The 22,402-nt window shown below is 43.1% G+C and overlaps 1 protein-coding gene across 4 annotated transcripts in view; it reads left to right on the top strand.

Annotated features, from left to right (window-relative positions):
* Window positions 1-22,402, top strand: part of LOC133422616 (thyroid hormone receptor alpha) — a 139,289-nt gene that overhangs the window by 81,803 nt on the left and 35,084 nt on the right. For all 4 annotated transcript variants that reach the window (XM_061712639.1, XM_061712637.1, XM_061712636.1 and 1 more), the window contains one exon: window positions 6,119-6,180. In XM_061712639.1, the coding sequence (XP_061568623.1) occupies window positions 6,119-6,180 (62 nt within the window). The remainder of the gene's footprint in view (window positions 1-6,118; window positions 6,181-22,402) is intronic.

Below are 22,402 nucleotides of genomic sequence, written 5' to 3' on the forward strand. Positions count from 1 at the left end.
GTTGAAACAAAACGTGCGTAAAATGGAAAGGAAGTGTAAGTCTGTAGACTCCTATCGTGAATGGACAGAGGTGGACAGAGTACTCGACCCCAGTACAAATACTACTGGTAAAAATGTACTCCGTTACAAGTAAAAGTAGCTCAGTCAAAATATTACTCAAGTAAGAGTAGAAAAGTACTTGCTTTTAAAGGTACTTAAGTATCCAAAAGTAAATGCTTTTAAATTTACTTTAAGTAAAAGTAAGAGTAGGAGTAAGAGTACATTTCTTATTTTCCACATCAGTAAATTACAATATTTTTTTCTAAATTAATTTAAGTTGTAAAGTTTAAGTTGTAAATGTCTGTGGTTTGTCTGTGCCCTCGTTTTTTACTCGGTCGAACTCAAACATTGAGTTAAGATACGGCCAAGGATTTTGTGAAAGTCCCTGCTCCGAGTCCGGCTCATTATCAGACTCAGACGGCTCAGCGGATTGTCTTTCTTCTCCTGACGCAGGCGTAGCCATTGTTACAGCTATGTCTTGACTTGTTGCAGCTCTGTCTTTGACAAGCGCAGGCTACTTTGGCGGTATCGTTTTGAGGAGGCTTGACGTATTTCCGCTTTACGTACATCCCAGTGGAGAGCGTGCACTGTGATAGGTCTCCTCCTTTGACAAAAACAGCTTGTGTCCAATAGGATTTTAGGGAAGAAAAAAAAAGAGCAGACCTGAAAGTAACGAGTACTTTTCAGCCTTCCTAGAAATTTACTCGAGTAAAAGTAAAAATATTTGTCTTGGAAATGTATTCAAGTAAGAGTAATAAGTGTTTCAACAGAATGTTGTGGTATTCTTGACCAGCTGCCTATTTGAATGTGCTAGACTAGACCGCCGAGTCTATTCTCTGTTATAGAGCTCAGAAATGATGTTATAGACCGCTGTGTCTATATCTATCTAAATAGATTGTGTAATGTTTTTTTTTTGTATTTAAACTATATCTGAGTTTTCAGCGCCGTGTGATTGATTGACAGCTCAGTATGTGTGTGTGTGTGTGTGTGTGTGTGTGTGTGTGTGTGTGTGTGTGTGTGTGTGTGTGTGTGTGTGTGTGTGTGTGTGTGTGTGTGTGTGTGTGTGTGTGTGCTTCTGAACAAGTTTGTGACTTTACTCTGCTTTCTGCAGCATAGGCCTATAGGCTTGCTTAGCTCAATAAAAGTGAGAATAAATGTTGTTTGATGGGTGGGATGAGGTGTTGTTGAACGCTAAAATGACTATCATAAGGGCCCATGGAGAATGCTCCGCCCCCTCTACTGAGACCCACGCTCCGCCACTCCGGCATCCACAATCACACGGTGTTATTGTGGATTCTCTGCGCCATTGTGTGACCAAACTGAGTGATTGGGGAGGGCATGCACCGTGCACGTAGGATATTATTGTAGATAGGGGCCCATAGCGAGTTTGTGTCCAGGGCCCGTGGTCATGATAATCCGTCCTTGGCCGTACTGGTTCTACTGGACCTCAGATAAGGGATTAGTGTCCATACTGGTTCTACTGGACCTCAGTGCTGCTTTTGACACTGTAGATCAGCATCTTACTGCACAGGTTAGAAGATGTTGTTGGGATTAAAGGGACAGCTCTACGTTGGTTTAAATATATCTATCTATCATATCTATCTGACAGGTTCCAGTTTGTTCATGTACATGAGGTTTCTTCAGAACAGTCGAAGGTCTGTTATGGTGTTCCGCAGGGTTCAGTGCTAGGGCCAATCTTGTTCAGTTTATACATGCAGCCATTGGGAAGTATAATCCAGAATCACGGTTTACACTTTCATTGCTATGCTGATGATATTTAAAATAAATAAATAAATAATTTAAAATTTTATAACTTGCGTATAAAGCCCAAAACGGCTTAGCTCTGCATTATTTGCTAGACCTGATAGTGCCTTATGTTCCTGGCAGAGCTCTCCGTTCTCGGAGTGCAGGTTTACTCGTAGTTCCTAGAGTATCTAAATGTAGATTTGGAGGGCGGGCGTTCTGCTATCAGGCACCACTACTATGGAACCATTTTCCAATCTGGGTTAAGGAGGCTGACACCACCTCCACCTTTAAAACCAAATTTAAAACCTTTCTGTTTAGTAAAGCCTATAGTTAGTGTTTAGTAAACCTCTAGCTGGTATTGGTAAATCTCTAGGTAGTGTAAACTCTAGTGTGTTAGAGTCAGTAGTCATAGCTGCAGCTATAGAACAAGACTATAATAGTTAGTCTCAAATATAGCTCTGTGGTAGATATGCTGCTATAGGCCTATGCTGCAGGGGGACACCGACATGATCCACTGGGTGGTGCCCCTCACCCTTCTTCTCCTCTCCTCTTCCCTTCCTCTCTTCTCCTTTTCCATTTTTATTTTTATTATAAGTATCTCATAGCCATCATTTTTGTCCATCGTTCCTGTAGTTTCTTGTGCTGGCCCCCTTTTTTCTCTTTTGTGCATGTTTGCAGGCCGGAGCTTCAGGAGCTGCGTGCTGGTCCGCGTTTAACTCTCTTCTCTTTCCACCACCTGTTGAACCACTCTATGAGTTGACTGTAGAAAGGTTTGCTTCCTACTTTACTTAAAAGGTTGCTACTAGTTTCCACATTGAGGGAATAATAAAGGATTATCTTATCTTATCTTATTATCAGTAACTGATTCTCTGAGCCTGACCATCTCAGCTCACTCCAACCAGCTACTGGCGCCTCTCTCTGCTCCTTCCGGTTAATGAGGATGAAGTCTCTAAACTACTAGTCAGCTCAAAGCCTGTCCTCTTGATCCTGTTCCTACCGACATCTTGCAGAACATTTCACCTACCATCAAATCTGCAATAACCCACATTATCAACTCCTCTCTTACCTCTGTCATCTTTTCCTCTCACTTCAAACAAGCTCGGGTCACCCCACTGCTGAAAAACCCACACTCAACCCTGCCTAGGTTGAAAACTACCGGCCGGTCTCACTGCTGCCATTCATGTCTAAAATTCTAGAACGAGCCATCATCAGTCAGGTCTCACAGTTCCTTCACGACAACTGCCTGTATGATCCACATCAGACTGGCTTTATGCAGGGCAACTCAACTGAAACTGCTCTTCTGTCAGTTACTGAGTCACTACGAGCTGCAAGATCTGATGGTCCTGTCTGCTGCCTTTGACACGGTCAACAACCACACCCTCCTCTCCACACAATCAAAGCTTGGGATTTCACGATCTGTTCTCTTGTGGTTCATGTCTTAACTCGCTACTGTAATTCCTTATTGGTCGGATGCTCAGTTAAACCTCTGCAGATGATCTAGAATGCAGCAGCACGTTTGGTCTTCAACCAACCCAAGAGAGCTCATGTCACTCTGCTGCTAATCTCTCTGCACTGGCTTCCAGTTGAAAAGCGCTACTCTCCCTCTACCGTCACTCCTTCATCCAGAGCTACACTCCCTCTACCTTCAGTCCTTCATCCAGAGCTACACTCCCTCTACCTTCACTTCTTCATCCAAAGCTACACTCCCTCTACCTTCACTCCTTCATCCAGAGCTACACTCCCTCTCGACAGCTCAGTTCAGCCAATGAAAGATGCCTGGTGCTTTCACCACAACGTGGCTTGAAATCAGTAGCTAGACTCTTGTCCTCCATTTTTCCCGACTGGTAGGATGTCCTACCAAACTCTGTCCGATCTGCAGGGTCTGTACTTCCTTTTACAGTAAGAGCAAGCTAAAGACTCAGCTCTTTAAGGAGCACTTCTGCATCTAGTAAACTTCTCTGCTCATCAGATTGAGTTAGAAGATCCAGCTCTTTGCATGACTCAGCACTGAGTAAGCTGCATGCACTTATGACAAGATAATCATATGATGGTGTCTTTTAAGACATTGCTTTCTTGTATAAAGGGAATGTTGTGTTGGGTGAGAACACACAAAAAAAACCCTATAGCACTGGCGTGACCGCACCTGTGTCCAATTGGACTCTCAGCAGTCTGATCAGCACTGATCCAGCTGGATCCTCCTATGTGATTTCTTGCTTGTGTTGTTCTCTCAGATGTAAGTCGCTTTGGATAAATGCGCCTGCTTAATAACAGTAGTAGTAGTAATAGTAGTAGTGGTAGTAGTAGTAGTAATAGTAGTCGTGGAAAAGCGTTTCACTGACCAGACCAGTGCCTCGATGCAAAGGAGACGAGGAAACAAATACTTTTAAAAGTAAAATTGGACATGGTGGCGAACAGGTGAAGTTGACTCAACTTTGTGAGCGTTCTTTCAGAACCAGCCACAAATGTTCTACCTGGTTGTGGTCAGGGTTTTTTGCTGCTGTTAGATTGAAGGTATGCTTACGGCCATTGCTCATTTGGAACACCCGTCCAAACCCATGCTCTTCATAATCTGCTTTCGTCATGATGCTGTCTGTTTTGGGAAGTCTATCAGTCCCTCTACAGGACAGCCGGCAATGCTGCTGCCACCCCCATACTTCACCGTTGGTGTTCTGGGGTTTTCATGTGGGATGGTATTCTCAGGCCCACAAGCAACCCCCTTTTCCTCTAATCGTACAAATAATTTTTAAGACCTCACGTGCAGATGGAGACTGATTTGGCTTTTGGAACATTTTGTTTTCTTACTGCATGACTTTCCAGCTCATCCATATCGGAAACGTAAATGCTAGTATGCTTATCAGTTCTAAAACCAAACTACTGCATAAGCTCAGGTTACTATTTAAGGGGAGATGTGGCTCAGAAAGTAGAGCAGGCATGTAACCAGCGCAAAAGTTGGTGATCCAGTTCATGGCCTCGATCTCCAGCATTGGTGTGTTTGATGGAAAAGGTGTTTCCTAGGCTCAGTAGAAAGATACCTGTGTACATCCCTATAGGCCAAGAAATAAGTTGTTTGTTGGTCTTGTTGACGGCAGGTGTTTTACAGGAGACCACAAGCCACATTCCCCCACACAGTCAGAAGCACTGCTTACTCCATGCTATTTCTTTTCTTCAACATGGGGACTGGGGGTGCAGCTACTCCACATCTTCAGCTGCAGCCACAACTAAAAGAAATGGATGTTTCATAGGACACACTGTCAGGGAAACAAAGTGCAGGGGCCATCGAGCTGTATATGGTCTTACCATGATCACTTATATGAATTTTAACTTGGTGTGCCTGTATGTCCTTCTGTTTGTTAAGGCTGAAAGTCACAGATATATATATATATATATATATATATATATATATATATATATATATATATATATATATATATATATATATATATATATATATGTATATATATATATATATATATACAGTATGTATATATCCAGAAATCTTGCTTGTTTGTAGGTGACCAAATACTTATTTTACTGAGGAATTTACCAATTATTTCAGTAAAAATCCTACAATGTGATTTCCTGGATTCTTTCCCCCCATTCCGTCTCTCATAGTTGAAGTGTACCTATGATGAAAATTACAGGCATCTCTCATTTTTCTAACTGGGATAACTTGCACAATTGGTGGCTAACTAAATACTTTTTTGCCCCACTGTATGTAATGTTGAAAATCTAAGCCAAACCTGATACCTGATAACTAACTGCTTCTGCATTGCCTATGCCAGTACTTACTGATGACTTCATACTTTTATAATGTATTTAATATCATCGTATAATCATATAGTTTCTGAACCCAAGACAGTAAAATAATCCAAGATGTAGTGATAAAAAATAAAAAATATATAGCTCAGAAGCTCTGGCAAAACCATAAGAGCACACAACAGTCCTGGTTCTTCAAGTTATTATTTCTGTATGACACTCTGTAACCAAGAAACAACTTTTAAATACACCTGGAATGGTTCACATCAAACGTTGTCAAGTGGTTGAAACAAAAATCGGTTGCACCCAGAATATCACACGTTACAAGCCTTCAACTGTGGTCGGTGGCTTTTTGTTAGAATAACATGGAAAATTAACATGCTGAACAGTGAGTCCTGAATGATCACTGATCATTCAGCGGTGCAAATTTGTTTTTTTGTTTTTTTTTTATTGAAAAAATGAGGCATTGCATTAATAAATACTGACAAATGAGTGTAATCAATCAAAAAAAGTGTGTAACTTGCCATTTCTTTCTCCCTTTGCCATCTCCGCTCCCCTCTCTCATCCTCGATCCCAGGTGGCCTGATGTGCCAAAGAGAAAGAGGAAGAACAGCCAATGTTCAGTGAAGAGCATATCTGGTAAGGATTCATTATCTGGGCTTGCTGCTTCAGTGGCCTCCAGAGCACTTCAGACCAGGTTTCCACTGAGATGCTCAGGCTTTAGGTGCTCAGGAAGATGAGTTTGGCGTCACTCCACAGTTGGTTTCCTCTTTCATATGAACATGATAATCTCCTTGTCATCAGGTTTAGTTTTTTTACTTAGATGAGATTTTTAGATGGTTGTAGACGGGTCCTGGACTTCAAAGATAGACTGAATAAAAGGGAGTAATTTACTAATTAATTGCAAAGTATCCAATTTAATCCAAACAATGGTCAGTTGTTTTGACAATTGATGTACAAACCTAACTACAAAGTTTGGATACTGTGTAAAGTGTAATTAAAAAGAAAAATAATGAATGTTCAGGTCTCATAAAGCTGTATTTTGTTCACAATAGTAACAGACGGCTGACCTGACGGCTGTTCTCATAGCAGCAACATCATTTTCTGTTTTCAAGAAGCTGTTGAAGACGCACCTTTTCCGTCTTCACCTCTCCTCACCTCACCTCTCCAGCTGTACTGGTTGTGTTTTCTGCTGCTACTTTGTAATCGGCTTTGTCCTTCTACAAATTGTACCTAGGCGTACCACAAATCCCCCTCTACATTTTGGCTCGATTACATCCGTCTCTTTGTAAATCCTTTTGGATGAAAGGATTTACCCCCCCCCCCCAGATACTTCTAGGAACTGGAGATGTTGGAGTTTGGGACAAGAATGTCCCGTTATCGTCCAATGTAACATACCAGGTGTTCAAATGTCCGAGACCTTCTGTGTTTTTGTATTATGATGCAGCAGATGTTTCCAGACAGAAATAACCAGTTCAATTCAGCGTCTTTCTGTACGAGGCCATCCTTTTGTGCATTGTCTTGCTCAAAGATGCAATGTATAAGTTTCCTCTCAATTCAATTCAATTCAATTTTATTTATATAGCGTCTAATACAACAGATGTTGTCTCTAGACGCTTTCCAGAGATCCAGAACATGAACATAAACATAAACATAAACATAAACCCCCGAGCAATTATTATATAAACAATGGCAGGTAAAAACTCCCTTAGTGGGAGAAAAGCCTTAAGCCAAACAGTGGCAAGGAAAAACTCCCCTTTAGGAGGGAAGAAACCTTGAGCAGGACCAGGCTCATAAGGGGGGACCCTCCTGCCGAAGGCCAGACTGGGGGAGTCAGGGACGTCGACAGCACACAGCAGGCAGGTGGAAGCAGCAGCGGGATGACCAGAGGTGGGGGGGGGGGGGCGTCAGCAGCACACAACAGTCATGTGGAAGCAGCAGCGGGATGACCAGAGGGGGGGGGGTGCAGGCAGGCGGAAGCAGCAACAGCAGACATCCACGTAGGCAGGTGGAAGAAGCAATGGGATGACCAGAGGGGGGGGAGGGCCGGGAACACAGGCCAGAACGCAGCTCCTGAGGCTCCGGCCTGCAAACATACACAAAAGAGAAAAAAGGGGGGCCGGCACAAGAAACTACAGGAACAATGGACAAAAATGATAGCTATGAGATATTTATAATAAATAAAAATGGTAATGGAGAAGAGAGGCAGGGAAAAGGAGAGGAGAAGAAGGGTGAGAGGCACCGCCCAGCGGATCATGTCGGTGCCCCCCTGCAGCATAAGCCTATAGCAGCATATCTACCGCGAAGCTATGTTTGAGACTAACTATTATAGTTTTGTTCTATAGCTGCGACTATGACTACTGACTCTAACACACTAAAGTTTACACTACCTAGAGATTTACCAACACCAGCTAGAGGTTTACTTAACACTAACTATAAGCTTTACTAAACAGAAAGGTTTTAAGTTTAGTTTTAAAGGTGGAGGTGGTGTCAGCCTCCTTAACCCAGATTGGAAGTTGGTTCCAAAGTAATGGTGCCTGATAGCAGAACGCCCGCCCTCCAAATCTACATTTAGATACTCTAGGAACTACGAGTAAACCTGCACCCTGGGAGCGGAGAGCTCGGCCAGGAACATAAGGTACTATCAAATCTTGTAAATACTGCGGAGCTAAGCCGTTTTGGGCTTTATATGCAAGTAATAAAATTTTAAATTGAATTCTGAATTTTACAGGTAGCCAATGGAGCGACGCTAACACTGGAGAGACGTGGTCTCTCCTGCGAATTCCTGTCAGTACTCGTGCTGCTGCATTTTGGATCAGCTGGAGCCTATTCAGCAAATTACTTGGACATCCTGCTAACAACACATTACAGTAATCCAGTCTAGAAGATACAAACGCATGAACTAGTTTCTCTGCATCCCTCTGCGAGAGGATTTTCCTAATTTTTGCAATATTACGGAGATGGAAAAACGCTATTTTACAAACCTGATTAACATATGGTTTAAACGACAAATCCTGATCGAAAACAACACCAAGGTTTCTCACAGTTGTACTGGAAGCCATCGCAACACCATCTAATCCCTTCCTAAGATGCTCTGGACCAAGAATGATAACCTCTGTTTTATCTGAATTTAGAAGCAAGAAATTTCTGGACATCCAGTCCTTGATGTCCCTAAGACATGCCTGAAGTTTAACTAACGGTTCTGTTTCATCCGGCTTCATAGACAAGTAGAGCTGCGTATCATCAGCATAACAATGAAAGTGTATGCCGTGATTCTGGATTATACTTCCCAACGGCTGCATGTATAAACTGAACAAGACTGGCCCTAGCACTGAACCCTGCGGAACACCATAACAGACCCTCGACTGTTCTGAAGAAACCTCATGTACATGAACAAACTGGAACCTGTCAGATAGATATGATTTAAACCAACGTAGAGCTGTCCCTTTAATCCCAACAACATGCTCTAACCTGTGCAGTAAAATGCCATGGTCAACAGTGTCAAAAGCAGCACTGAGGTCCAGTAAAACCAATATGGACACTAATCCCTTATCTGAGGCCATAAGAAGGTCATTCGTAACTCGAACCAGTGCTGTCTCTGTGCTATGATGCATTCTGAACCCTGACTGAAAGACTTCAAACAGATCATTTCTATACAAATAGTCACATAACTGGCTTGAAACTGCCTTTTCCAGAATTTTAGATACAAATGGAAGGTTAGAAATTGGCCTATAATTAGCTAAGGTGTCTGGGTCAAGGGAAGGTTTTTTAAGTAAAGGTTTAATTACTGCCACTTTGAAAACCTGTGGTACATATCCTAAGCTTAGGGATAGGTTGATTTGGTCCAGTATTGTCACACCAATAAGAGAAAAAACATTTTTGAATAGTCGAGTCGGGATGGGGTCTAACATACATGTGGTAGACTTAGCTCTATTAACGAGTGAGGTCAGCTCAGGGAGGTCTATAGGATCAAAACAGTCTAGAGACAAGTCAGAGCCTAGGGAAGTCGCTAAAGCTGAAGAAACGCCCACAACCGGCTGGTTGATTTCTTCTCTAATTCTCGTGATTTTACTGTTAAAGAGGCTCATAAAGTCTTCACTACTGAGAGCTGCAGGAATACACGGCTCCACAGAGCTGTGACTCTTTGTCAGCCTGGCTACAGTGCTGAACAGAAAACGTGGGTTACTTTTGTTATCCTCTATCAACGTTGAATAATAAGCTGTTCTTGCTTTGCGAATGGCTTTTTTATATACTATTAGAATATCTTTCCATTCACGATAAGAGTCTACAGACCTACAAGAGTACCACTTCCTTTCCATTTTACGCACGCTTTGTTTCAACATGCGAATATCTGAATTGTACCAGGGAGTTAAGCTCCTGTGGCTAGAAACCCTCCTTTTCAAAGGAGCAACTTCATCTAAAGCTGAGTGCAACAGATCAGCAGTGTTACTAACAAGAGAATCAACATCAGAGGTAGAACCCAGGTCACTGGCCTCTATTGCTTCAGTAGAGGCTTCACTATTTTCCACTGTCGCAAGACGAGCAACGGTCTCCTTAAATTTAGCAATAGCTTCATCAGACAAACATCTGCTAAAATAATACCTCCTGCCCTGCACTTCAACATCAACAACATTCAATTCCAACGTTATTAAATAATGGTCGGATAAAAGGGAGTTAACAGGTGACACCAACAGACCATCAGTTTCAACACCGTAGGTGAGAACGAGATCGAGAGTATGACCAAAACAATGCGTCGGCCCGTCCACTTTTTGTGAGATATCCATTGATTCTAGAAGAGAATTGAAAGCTAATTTAAGATTATCGCTTTCAACATCCATATGAATATTAAAATCACCCACTATGATGAATTTATCTGTACTGATCAATAATCCAGAAAGGAAATCTGAAAATTCAGACAAAAACTCTAGATAAGCGCCAGCAGGGGGCCGATACACTACCACTAACACAACTGGCTTCTCTGATTTCCAGCTCGGAAATTTCAGACTAAGCGTGAGGCTTTCAAACGTATTATGATTGCACTTAGGTTCAATTTTTGTTTGGAGACTGGAGTTATAAATTGCTGCGACTCCTCCGCCCCGGCCCGTGTTTCTAGGAATGTGATGATTAAAGTAGCCGAGCGGAGTTGATTCATTCAAACTAACATACTCTTCATCCTGTAACCATGTTTCTGTTAAGCAGAAAACATCAGTCCTGCTCTCTGTGATTATATCGTTTACTAACAGAGACTTGGAGCTTAATGATCGTATATTTAGTAGTCCGCATCTAATTTTTCGGTCTCTTATTGGTACCAAATGTGCATTGGTTTTAATTTTTACAAGATTATTTTGGTTAACGCCTCTATAACGCCGCACCTGGTGAACTAGTGGAGGGCGGGGAACTGCAACTACTTCTATTTTGCTAGGCACCTGGTTAGAGTTACCAGTTACATCATGTAATCTTATAGTTTTGTTGGCAGGCGTTGGTCCTCGAGAAGCAGCAGAGAAGTGTGTTAAACTACAGCTCTGCATCCTGGCCTGGACCCTGCGATGTCAGGGAGAGGGTCTAATGAAACAGGCCAAATTACTAGAGACAAGAGCAGCACCATCCCGGGTGGGATGAATGCCGTCTCTTCTAATCAGACCGGGCTTTCCCCAGAACGTTTCCCAGTTGTCAATAAAGGCCACGTCGTTTTCTGAACACCACCGATACAACCAGCGACGGAGCGAGAGCATGCGACTAAACATGTCATCACTGGTCAAATTGGGGAGGGGGCCAGAGAAACCTACGGAGTCCGACATGGATTTAGCGAAGTTACACACCGAGACAATATTCATTCTGGTTACTTCCGACTGGCGAAGACGGGAGTCGTTAGCTCCGACATGGATGATAACTTTACCATATTTACGATTACCCTTTGCCAGTAGCTTCAAATTTGCTTCTATGTCGCCCGCTCTGGCCCCCGGGATACACCTAACTATGGTCTCTGGAGTCGGCTTCACATGTCTGACTATGGAGTCGCCTATCACCAGGGTCGGCTTCTCAACGGGTGTGTCGCTGAGTGGGGAAAATCGGTTAGACACGTGAAGCGGGTGGTGGTGTTCCGTGAGCCCTTTACTACGCTTCCCCCGAACCGTCACCCACCGGTCCTGACTGGCCGGCTGCTCGGGAGCTGCAGGGGAGCGGCTAGCCTCAGCTGCTATGGGCCGGTCCGCCGCTAGCTTAGCCTGGTTAGCTGAGGAGGCTATCGGACTATGGTCAAATTGGCAGAACCGGACCTCTAACTGACTGAGCCTCGCCTCCAGCCCTGTAAATAAACTACATTTTAAGCACTTACCGTCTTCACTAAAGGAGGCAGAGGAATAACTAAACATTTCACACACTGAGCAGCAAAGAGGTGAAACGGTGGGAGACGGAGAGCCCATGCTAAGATGCTAACGGAGGCTAACGGACAGAAAATGTATTGGTGATTGGTGACAGTGAAAGTTACGGAAGAGAAAATGAGCGAGTGTTGAAATAAAGACAGTAATGTACCAGATATAGTGCTATTTTACCAGAAAACAGTCTAAGTTTAAGACAAAAAAAGTCGGGAGAGATCTGTGCTCGCACGCCGTGCAGCAGCAACGGACCGCAACACCAGGAAGTGACGCGATGCGTGACGCAGTACGTTACCCAATCAGCAAGCACGCAAGAGCTTGCTGAGAATCTGAGGTCGCTCTCAGAGCTCTCCAGGCGTGAAGCTGCCGTTCCACTGCCCAGTTTAGATAAACGCTGAGCTTTTATTTACGTTTTTCACTGAGTCTGAGCTTCGGTGGATGTGGACGTTTCCATGACATAATTGCATCTCGTTCAGCATTTCTGATTCATTTCTGAGTCTGTGGTGAAATGATCTACTAATGCTCACGAACGTTACTGACACACACACACACACACACACACACACACGTTACTGACACACACACACACACACGTTACTGACACACACACACACACGTTACTGACACACACACACACACGTTACTGACACACACACACACACACACACACACACACGTTACTGACACACACACACACACACACGTTACTGACACACACACACACGTTACTGATACACGTTACTGACACACACACACACACACGTTACTGACACACACACACACGTTACTGATACACGTTACTGACACACACACACACACACACGTTACTGACACACACATGTTAATGACACACTCTCACAGTACTGACACACACGCACTTAGGTTACTGACACACACACAGACGTTACTGACACACACACACATGTTACTGACACACACACACACGCAGGTTTATAACACACACATTACTGACACACACACATGTTACTGACACACACACACACACACACACACGTTACTGACACACACACACACACATTCTTGTATTTGCCCCTCAGGGCGCCCACCAGTTTTTTGCTCATTTATGGGGTCCACCCTTTCCAGTGGTTCTACAATGGTGTAAAAAATCAGGTAAGGTTAGAGAAAAAATACCAGTCACAAAAATTACTTTAATTTAACAAAATTCTGAAGTTTTGTCTCCATGTCAGTTTTTTGGTCACTTGTGGGGCCCATTTCTAACATAACCTACATGTGAGGTCCAGTGTTACACACACACACACACACACACACACACACACACACACACACACACACACACACACACACACACACACTGAAAGCCTGCACCGAGGCAGGGGAGGGTGGCCTCATGAGCTTCCCTTTGCTATAGAGCTGACAGCATTACAAAGACAAGATAACAGTTTTTTTTTCTTGATTCTACTACAAGGGGCATTTTGCTGCTTTAAGACAACATCTTGAGGCAATGGACCCTGCCACATCTGGCTATCACTGGCAGACCATTTCTCTTAATAAGAAGATACATATACATACATAAAAACATGTATGTCTTGTTAGCTCATTAACTAGTCTAGCTGCTATTATCATAAAAGATCATCAACAAGTGGACAGGGTAATAGCATGATAATCCAATAATTTTCAGCACTACCACTTAAATATTTCAAATTAATGAACCCAATATCTAATTTTGAGTTATCAATATTTTGCTCTCTTTTTTCCTTTTTATTCAATCCTGAAGTCAACTATAAGCATGGATCTTCACATTGCAAGTTAAGTTACCTGCATAGCACAATTGCCTAAGTCTTATTTTGGTAAAATTGTGAAATCTTCCAAGCTCTACCCTCCAAACCATGCTGATTCACTGTGCATTACAATGCAAAGAAAACAAAACAAAACAAAAAAACTATAAGGCTAATGCCATAAGAAGGCTTGAAGTTATTCTGAAGGTGCATATTTTTATTTTTGAAAAGGTCCATACTTCAGTTCAGTACACTGCTTTCATTAGAATTTTCTTCTCATGGCAGTTATTCTGTTTTTTAATGAAATATTTGACTGCTTTCCAGTCCCTTTGTTGAAGTGCTTGACGTTCTTTAGAAATGCAGGGCTCACAGTCTGCTTTACCTGGAACAACTTGCCTCACCAAGAACCTCTTCAGGTGTTTTTCTACTGCAGCAGTTTCCTCTGATGTCCATCAGCATTTAAAAGCAGCTTGCTTACTTAAGTAGGCAGAAAAAGATTACATTTTGATTAAACTGACAATTTGCAGAGCTGTGATCCGCTTTGTGATGGAAATGGGAGTTCTTTTGATTATACTGAATCTCTAGAATTGGTTCATTAAAAATTTAAATTGTTCTGTACTTAGGAGGAGCGTGCAGAGTACCCGAGTCCCCGAACTGATAAACAATCAATCTGTCCTTAAAGGGGACCTATTATGAAAAACACATTTTCTCTTATATAAAGTGGTATATAAAGTCCCCTCAGCCTGCCAACTCAGAGAAGGAGGAAAGCAACCAAATTCTGCAGTGTCTGTACAGCCGCCCGGATGAGCCGTCCAGTGTGATGTGGATCTACGAGCCAATAAGATTCTGCTCCCTTTCGTTACGTAACGAAAATGCGATTTACATTGGTTGGCCTCCGATGCGTGAAACCACGCCCACAACTAACTCCACCAGCCGGAGCATCCGCCATTTTTTCATAGCGGTGTATCGCGTCATTCAGGCAGCCAATCAGCACAGAGCCTTATTATCATAGCCCCGCCCACTCAGAATCCCGCATAGATAATGAGGTTAGAGAATAGGTTAGAGAAGACATGGCTCAGAGGCTGAATTTCTAATTTATTTAGCAAAAACAATCAAAAGACATTCAAGGCCTGTTTAAAATAGGTATTAGATGCCATAATAGTTCCCCTTTAAGTTCATGTTTCAACCCTGAGGTTCACATTTACTCTACTTACTGAGGTAGGTGCATTCATGGACCAGTTTCTCCTCCTCAAGGTTTAAAAAATTCTAACATGCTAGACTTCAGTCAGGGCTTTGTACAGCAAAATTGCTATTCGTTAATTTTGACACACTGCACGCCAGTTTATTGTTCCAGACACTCATAATCAGCTACGACGCTGGAAATGTGTCCGCCACAACGAAATCATGTCAAAATCAGCCTGGAATCGTGTAGTCTGAACCCAGCTTAAGTTGGTTGGAACAAAAGCCTGCAACCACACCAACTCTTTGTGAAATAGGTGGCCTGTGCTTGCAATAAACCATTTTCTTTCAAAGCAAGATAAAAAGTAAATAGCCTAATAGAGAATCCTAGTCCCAAAGCTTACTTCTTTTTTTTGCAGACACACCCGGTTTATGGACTTGTGATGTGGAAGTACATTCTTGCAGGGATGAATCACTGTCCTCATCTTCTGACCCCTCTGCTCTTGGTATACTGACATCTAAACACAGAAAGAACTTTATTAAATAATTCAAGGCAAAAAAACTTTCAGTAAAGCCCTTCAAGATAAACTTTTTGTAAAAAATGGGCTATACAAATAAAATTGCCTTGTCCAGTAGAGTGATGTTTTATGATATAATCTAGTATTTGGCATTTGTGTCTCAACTTAAATAGAAGTGGTTAAAAAAAAATTAGTATGCTTTAATCATTCTGGCTCACCTATTGCAGACCCATTCTGGTTTTGGACTTGATATGTGTTGGTACATTCATGCTGGGATGAAATGCTGACATCATCTTCTGACTCCTCTTCTCCTGGATACAGAAAAGACTTATTCTAACAAGCAAGACGAACATATCAATTTTAATATTAAGAACTCAAGCCAGTAACGCTAGCTTGATAAGAATATTGATCAAATAACTGTTGTGACTCTAACAGCAGTGATCAGTAAAAATGGATGCCATCCCCAAAGGTTAATACCACAAGACAGTGTGTTTGATATTGGGTTTCTGTATCCAATCGTATTGTCCCTGTTCTCCATCCAAATATCTGTCCTTCTTACCATACAGTTGGATCAGTGGTGGTTCTTTATTCCTCTCCATTTAAATGAAGTAAAAATTAAAACCTATGCGCATTTGGTACCAATAAGAGACCGAAAAATTACATACGGACTACTAAATATACGATCGTTAAGCTCCAAGTCTCTGTTAGTAAACGATATAATTACAGAGAGCAGGGGTCCGTTTCACAAAGCAGGTTTAGTGAAAACTCTGTTTCACAAAGGGAGGTAACTCAAACCAGAGAGAGAGAGGTAACTCTAGCCTGTTTCACAAAGAGAGGTAATTTAAGCTCTCGGTCAGTTACCGTAGTAACAGACTCTCTGAACCTAACCTGCTAGCTAGCAGGTTTTCCATAAACTCTGAGTTTCTCTGTGCCTCCTCCCTCAGTGGCGTCAATTCAGCCAAATGGCCTTTACGCAATACGCATCCGTTTTCTGCACCACGGACAGCAAGCGTTAGAGTGTTAGAGAGCAGAAAAAGCGTATCTGACAAACGCAACGTATTTTATTCACTATGTCAGTGCAACAATATCACAGGGACATCCCAGTTTAACTTCAAACAGTGAAAGTCCAAATGCAAAAAGGAGAGAGAGGGAGCAGAAGACAGAAAGAGAGAGAGTAAAAAAAGTCAAATATTTCCCTTAAACAGATTTATAAGAGGGTAGGGTGATTTGATATCTTACCTTAAAATGAACTTGCATAATTAATCCATCAATGGCTTACAGCATCGTTAATATCTTCTGCTGCTGGGGCAACATTGGCCTTCTTTCTTTTTTTTTAATTGCGTGGTTGTTTGCTTCCTTTTCATTTTTGTAAGTTAGTAACACTGCAGAGCTAAAAACGAGATTGATAGCGACCGACCACTATCTTCAGGGACGCTGGGACATCACATTTCAACATATGAGGGGGGGATACAAGTGTTGGGAAAGATAATACCTAGTGAAATCCATCATGTTGTTCTGATATGCATTTGTAGTTATTTTATATGTATTAAGTAATAGGATAAATCAATACAAATAGACACAGAGTAATTCCATAAATGTATTTAAAAAAAAAACATTTACATTTTCCCCTGAAGCCGAGGTGTGGCGGCTGCCGTACCCAATTGACGGCCCTGATCTAAATGTTATGCTCTCATACTCGCCATACGCACTTATTAAAGTTATAGTATGCAATGTTTGAGAGCTAGCAAGATTTGAAAGTGGCACCTCCTCTAAGCCCCGCCCCCTCCTCCCCCTCCCAGCTTAAATCATGTAAAAACTTTTTCATTCGGTCCGACTGAAACGGATTGGTCCAGGACCAGAGGCTTGGCAGGGGGGGGAAGAACCAATCAGATGCCTTCATGCCACCCACGACCCCCCCGTCCCATGCACGCACTCGCTTCCAGCCCCCGTGTCCACTTCCCACGGGTCCTCCACGGCTCACAGTGTCCCAGTGTAACCCCCCTCCCTCACCTCTGCCACGGACCCCCAGTATGTAGTTATTATGAAGTTATTTCCAGAGCGGCTCGGTCCCCGCTGTGTGTGAGAGCGGGGAGCAGAGCGTCGGTCCGGGCTGCTGCTGCAGGACTTTCCGCCCAGCAGCAGCAGCCGCTGTATGGGGAAGCTGTATGGGGGTCCGTGGGGATGGAGCCGTCTCCATCCCGGCGAGAGCGGAGAGCGCCGGTGTGGCTGGCGGAGTGCTGCGGTGCTGTGCAGGCTCTGTTGCCACAGCTACGCCGTAGGGCTACGCCGTAGGGTACGCCGTAGGCTACGGCGTAGCCCTACGGCGTAGCTGTGGCTCTAGAGCCTGCAGCGCACCGCCACCCGCTCTCTGTCTCCACTCTCGCCGGGATGGAGACGCCGGTGGGCAGGACGCACGTTTGGGTGGGCACAGCCAACCCCTGCCCCCCCTAAAACCGGCCTTGCTTACAGGTGAATGAGACATGGGGTAGTTTTGTTGAAAATGTGCTGTCCAAAATGTCCTGGAAAACTCGACTCCTGCAAATGCGCGTTCCCCAAAGTTTGTGGGGGCGTGGCTTTGGACGGAGCGCTGACGGGGAGGAGAGGAGGGGGCGGGGCTTACAGGAGGTGCCACTTTCAAATCTTGCTAGCTCTCCAAAATCATGGACAATACCTTTAAACTAATGTTTCTTCAAAGGGATTTTGTAAATTGAAATGTTAAATAAAGTTTGAAAAAAAAAAAGAAAAAGTAGGTGGATCTTTTGTTGTCGCCGGTTGCCATGGTGACTCGTCGAATCGGGGCTCAATTGATACTGGCTTTTTATACTTTTATACTTTAGACTCAGAGTTTGTTGAACCTGCTTTGTGAAACGGACCCCTGGAGTGATATTTTCTGCTTAACAGAAACATGGTTACAGGAGGAAGAGTTAGTTTGAATGAATCAACTCCGCCCGGCTACTTTAATCATCATATTCCTAGAAGCACAGGCCGAGGCGGAGGAGTCGCAGCAATTTATAACTCCAGTCTCCAAGCAAAAACTGAACCTAAGAGCAATTATAATACATTTGAAAGCCTCACACTTAGTCTGAAATCTCCGAGCTGGAAATCAGAGAAGCCAGTTGTGTTAGTGGTAGTGTACCGGTCCCCTGCTGGTGCTTATCTACAGTTTCTGTCTGAATTTTCAGATTTCCTATCTGGATTATTGATCAGTACAGATAAATTCATCATAGTGGGTGACTTTAATATTCATATGGATGTTGAAAGCCATAATCTTAAATTAGCTTTCAATTATCTTCTAGAATCAATGGGTATCTCACAAAAAGTGGACAAACCGACGCACTGTTTTAATCATACCCTGGATCTCGTTCTCACCTACAGTGTTGAAACTGATGTAATCCTTAAAAAATGTTTGCACAGCTTCTGTTCAAGTGGTCTAAGGGCCAAGCTTACATCTCCATGCATGTCTGATGTGTCCTTTGAAAGGTACGAAGAAAGGAGCATCCTGGACACTTCCCCTCCTCTCCGGCGGTTAAACAGTACAACTTGTGTCAGAGTCACTTTTGCCAGCTCTTTCCAGTTTGACGGTGATGGTTGTTCTTGCAGATCATTCAAATATTGTTTCTCTTTCTCAGCTAGATGACAATGCAGCTTTTGGATATCTTGTGTGAAAGGTAACAGTTGAGGAGCATTCCATTTGCTCTGGTCAAGCTGAGTCGATTCTTGGCTGGCAATATCAAATGTCCAACTTTCTTGATAAAGCTGTGCAAAATCCTCAGCATCTTGAGTAGCTTCTTTATCTTTCTTTTTCAGGCCTTCAGATTTGATAAACATCGCCAAAGAATGCAAGGCTCTTTGCAGCAGAGACAACCTGACTGTACTGTTCAGGTTTTATGAGTTCTTGGATGGTCCTCACATGTGTAGCTTTTCTTGCTTCCAGTAATAGCCTGCCAAGCTCAATTTCTGTCCTATATACTGATGTTGACTGACAATCTTTTCATTCTTCTTGAACAGTCTGTAGCCATACTCAAGAAGGTAGCGGTCTTCTTTAATAACAACTGCAATCCTGTCTTGTTTCCTGACACTTAAGAACTTCCAATAATCATTGTTGAATCCAGGTGGAGCAGGTTCAGCAAAAGCAAACAATGCCTGAACTCTTGTTTTGCCTGGTTTATTATGCTCATGTTTGAAGCTGCACACCTGAAAATGACGCCACATCGCTCTTTTGGAGAACAAGCCATAACAGTAAATACAATGTGGAAAATCCTGTCCTCCTGATTTTTTCTTTGGTTGCTTCCATGGGATGAGATTGCCTTTTTGGTCTCCAAAACATCAATGTTGTGCTCAAAGTTCCTCTTATTTCTGATATAGTCTAACTGCTGCCTCCTTTATTCTGAGCTTTTTGGCAAGCTTAGTGCTTTTGCAACATCCGTTTCATCTAGGTGTTTACGCAGTGTTGTGTGTTGTGACATTTTCTGCAATAGAAGCAAAAATGCTTCTTCGTATAGCTTCTAGTGCCATCTGGCTTCTTTATCACTGGACTGACAGAGATAGACTGTTCTTCAGACACGTTACTGACACACACACACACACACACACGTTACTGACACACACACGTTACTGACACACACACACACACGTTACTGACACACACACGTTACTGACACACACACACACACGTTACTGACACACACACGTTACTGACACACACACACACACGTTACTGACACACACACACGTTACTGACACACACACACACACGTTACTGACACACACACACGTTACTGACACACACACACACACACACGTTACTGACACACACACGTTACTGACACACACACACACACACACGTTACTGACACACACACACGTTACTGACACACACACACACACACACACGTTACTGACACACACACACGTTACTGACACACACACACACACACACGTTACTGACACACACACACACACACACACACACACACACACACACACACACGTTACTGACACACACACACACACACACACACACACACACACACACACACACGTTACTGACACACACACACACACACACACACGTTACTGACACACACACGTTACTGACACACACACACACACACGTTACTGACACACACACGTTACTGACACACACACACACACACGTTACTGACACACACGTTACTGACACACACATGTTACTGACACACACACACACACACACACACACACACACACTACTGAGACACACACACACACACACGTTACTGACACACACATGTTACTGACACACACACACATGTTACTGACACACACACACACACACTACTGACACACACACACACACACTACTGAGACACACACACACACACACACGTTACTGACACACACATGTTACTGACACACACACACATGTTACTGACACACACACACACACACTACTGACACACACACACACACACTACTGAGACACACACACACACACACACGTTACTGACACACACACATGTTACTGACACACACACACACACACATGTTACTGACACACACACACACACACACGTTACTGACACACACACACACACACGTTACTGACACACACGTTACTGACACACACACACACGCTACTGACACACACACACACACACACACGTTACTGACACACACACACATGTTACTGACACACACACACACACACACACACACACTACTGACACACACACACACACACACACACACACACACACACACACACTACTGACACACACACACACACACACACGTTACTGACACACACGTTACTGACACACACACACACACACGCTACTGACACACACACACACACACACATGTGTTCAGAAAACGGTGGACTTTATTGACAACTGGGAGACATTCTGGAGAAAGCCCGGTCTGATTAGAAGGGACGGCATTCATCCCACCCGGGATGGTGCAGCTCTTATGTCTAGAAATCTGGCCAATGTTATTAGACACTCCCCCTGACAATGCAGGGTCCAGGCCAGGATGCAGAGCTGTAGTTTAACACACTTCTCTGCTGCTTCTCGAGGACCAACGCCTGCCAATAAAACTGTAGGATTGCATTATGTAATTAGCGACTCTAAAACTGTAGGATTACATGATATTGGCGACTCTGGCCAGGTGCCTTGCAAAATAGAAGTGGTTGCAGTTCCCCGCCCTCCAAAAGTTCACCAGGTGCAGCGTTATAGAGGCGTTAACCAAGATAACCTTGTAAAAATTAAAACCAATGTACATTTGGTACCAATTACAGACCGAAAAATTAGATGCGGACTACTAAATATACGCTCATTAAGCTCTAAGTCTCTGTTAGGAAATGATATAATTACAGAGAGCAGGAGTGATATTTTCTGCTTAACAGAAACATGGTTACAGGAGGAAGAGTATGTTAGTTTGAATGAATCAACTCCGCCCGGCTACTTTAATCATCACATTCCTAGAAGCACGGGCCGAGGCGGAGGAGTCGCAGCAATTTATAACTCCGGTCTCCAAACAAAAATTGAACCTAAGTGCAACTATAATACATTTGAAAGCCTCATGCTTGGTCTGAAATTTCCGAGCTGGAAATCAGAGAAGCCAGTTGTGTTAGTGGTAGTGTACCGGCCCCCTGCTGGTGCGTATCTGGAGTTTTTGTCTGAATTTTCAGATTTCCTTTCTGGATTATTGATCAGCACAGATAAATTCATCATAGTGGGTGATTTTAACATTCATATGGATGTTGAAAGCGATAATCTTAAATTAGCCTTCGATTCTCTTCTAGAATCAATGGGTATCTCACAAAAAGTGGATAAACCGACGCACTGTTTTAATCATACTCTCGATCTCGTTCTCACCTACGGTGTTGAAACTGATGGTCTGTTGGTGTCACCTGTAAACTCCCTTTTATCCGACCATTACTTAATAACGTTTGAATTTAATTTTGTTGATGTTGAAGTGCAAAATAGGAGGTATTATTTTAGCAGATGTTTGTCTGATGAAGTTATTGTTAAATTTAGGGAGGCCATTGCTT

The sequence above is a fragment of the Cololabis saira genome, chromosome 21 (assembly GCF_033807715.1).
Source record: "Cololabis saira isolate AMF1-May2022 chromosome 21, fColSai1.1, whole genome shotgun sequence".
Lineage (NCBI taxonomy): Eukaryota > Metazoa > Chordata > Actinopteri > Beloniformes > Belonidae > Cololabis > Cololabis saira.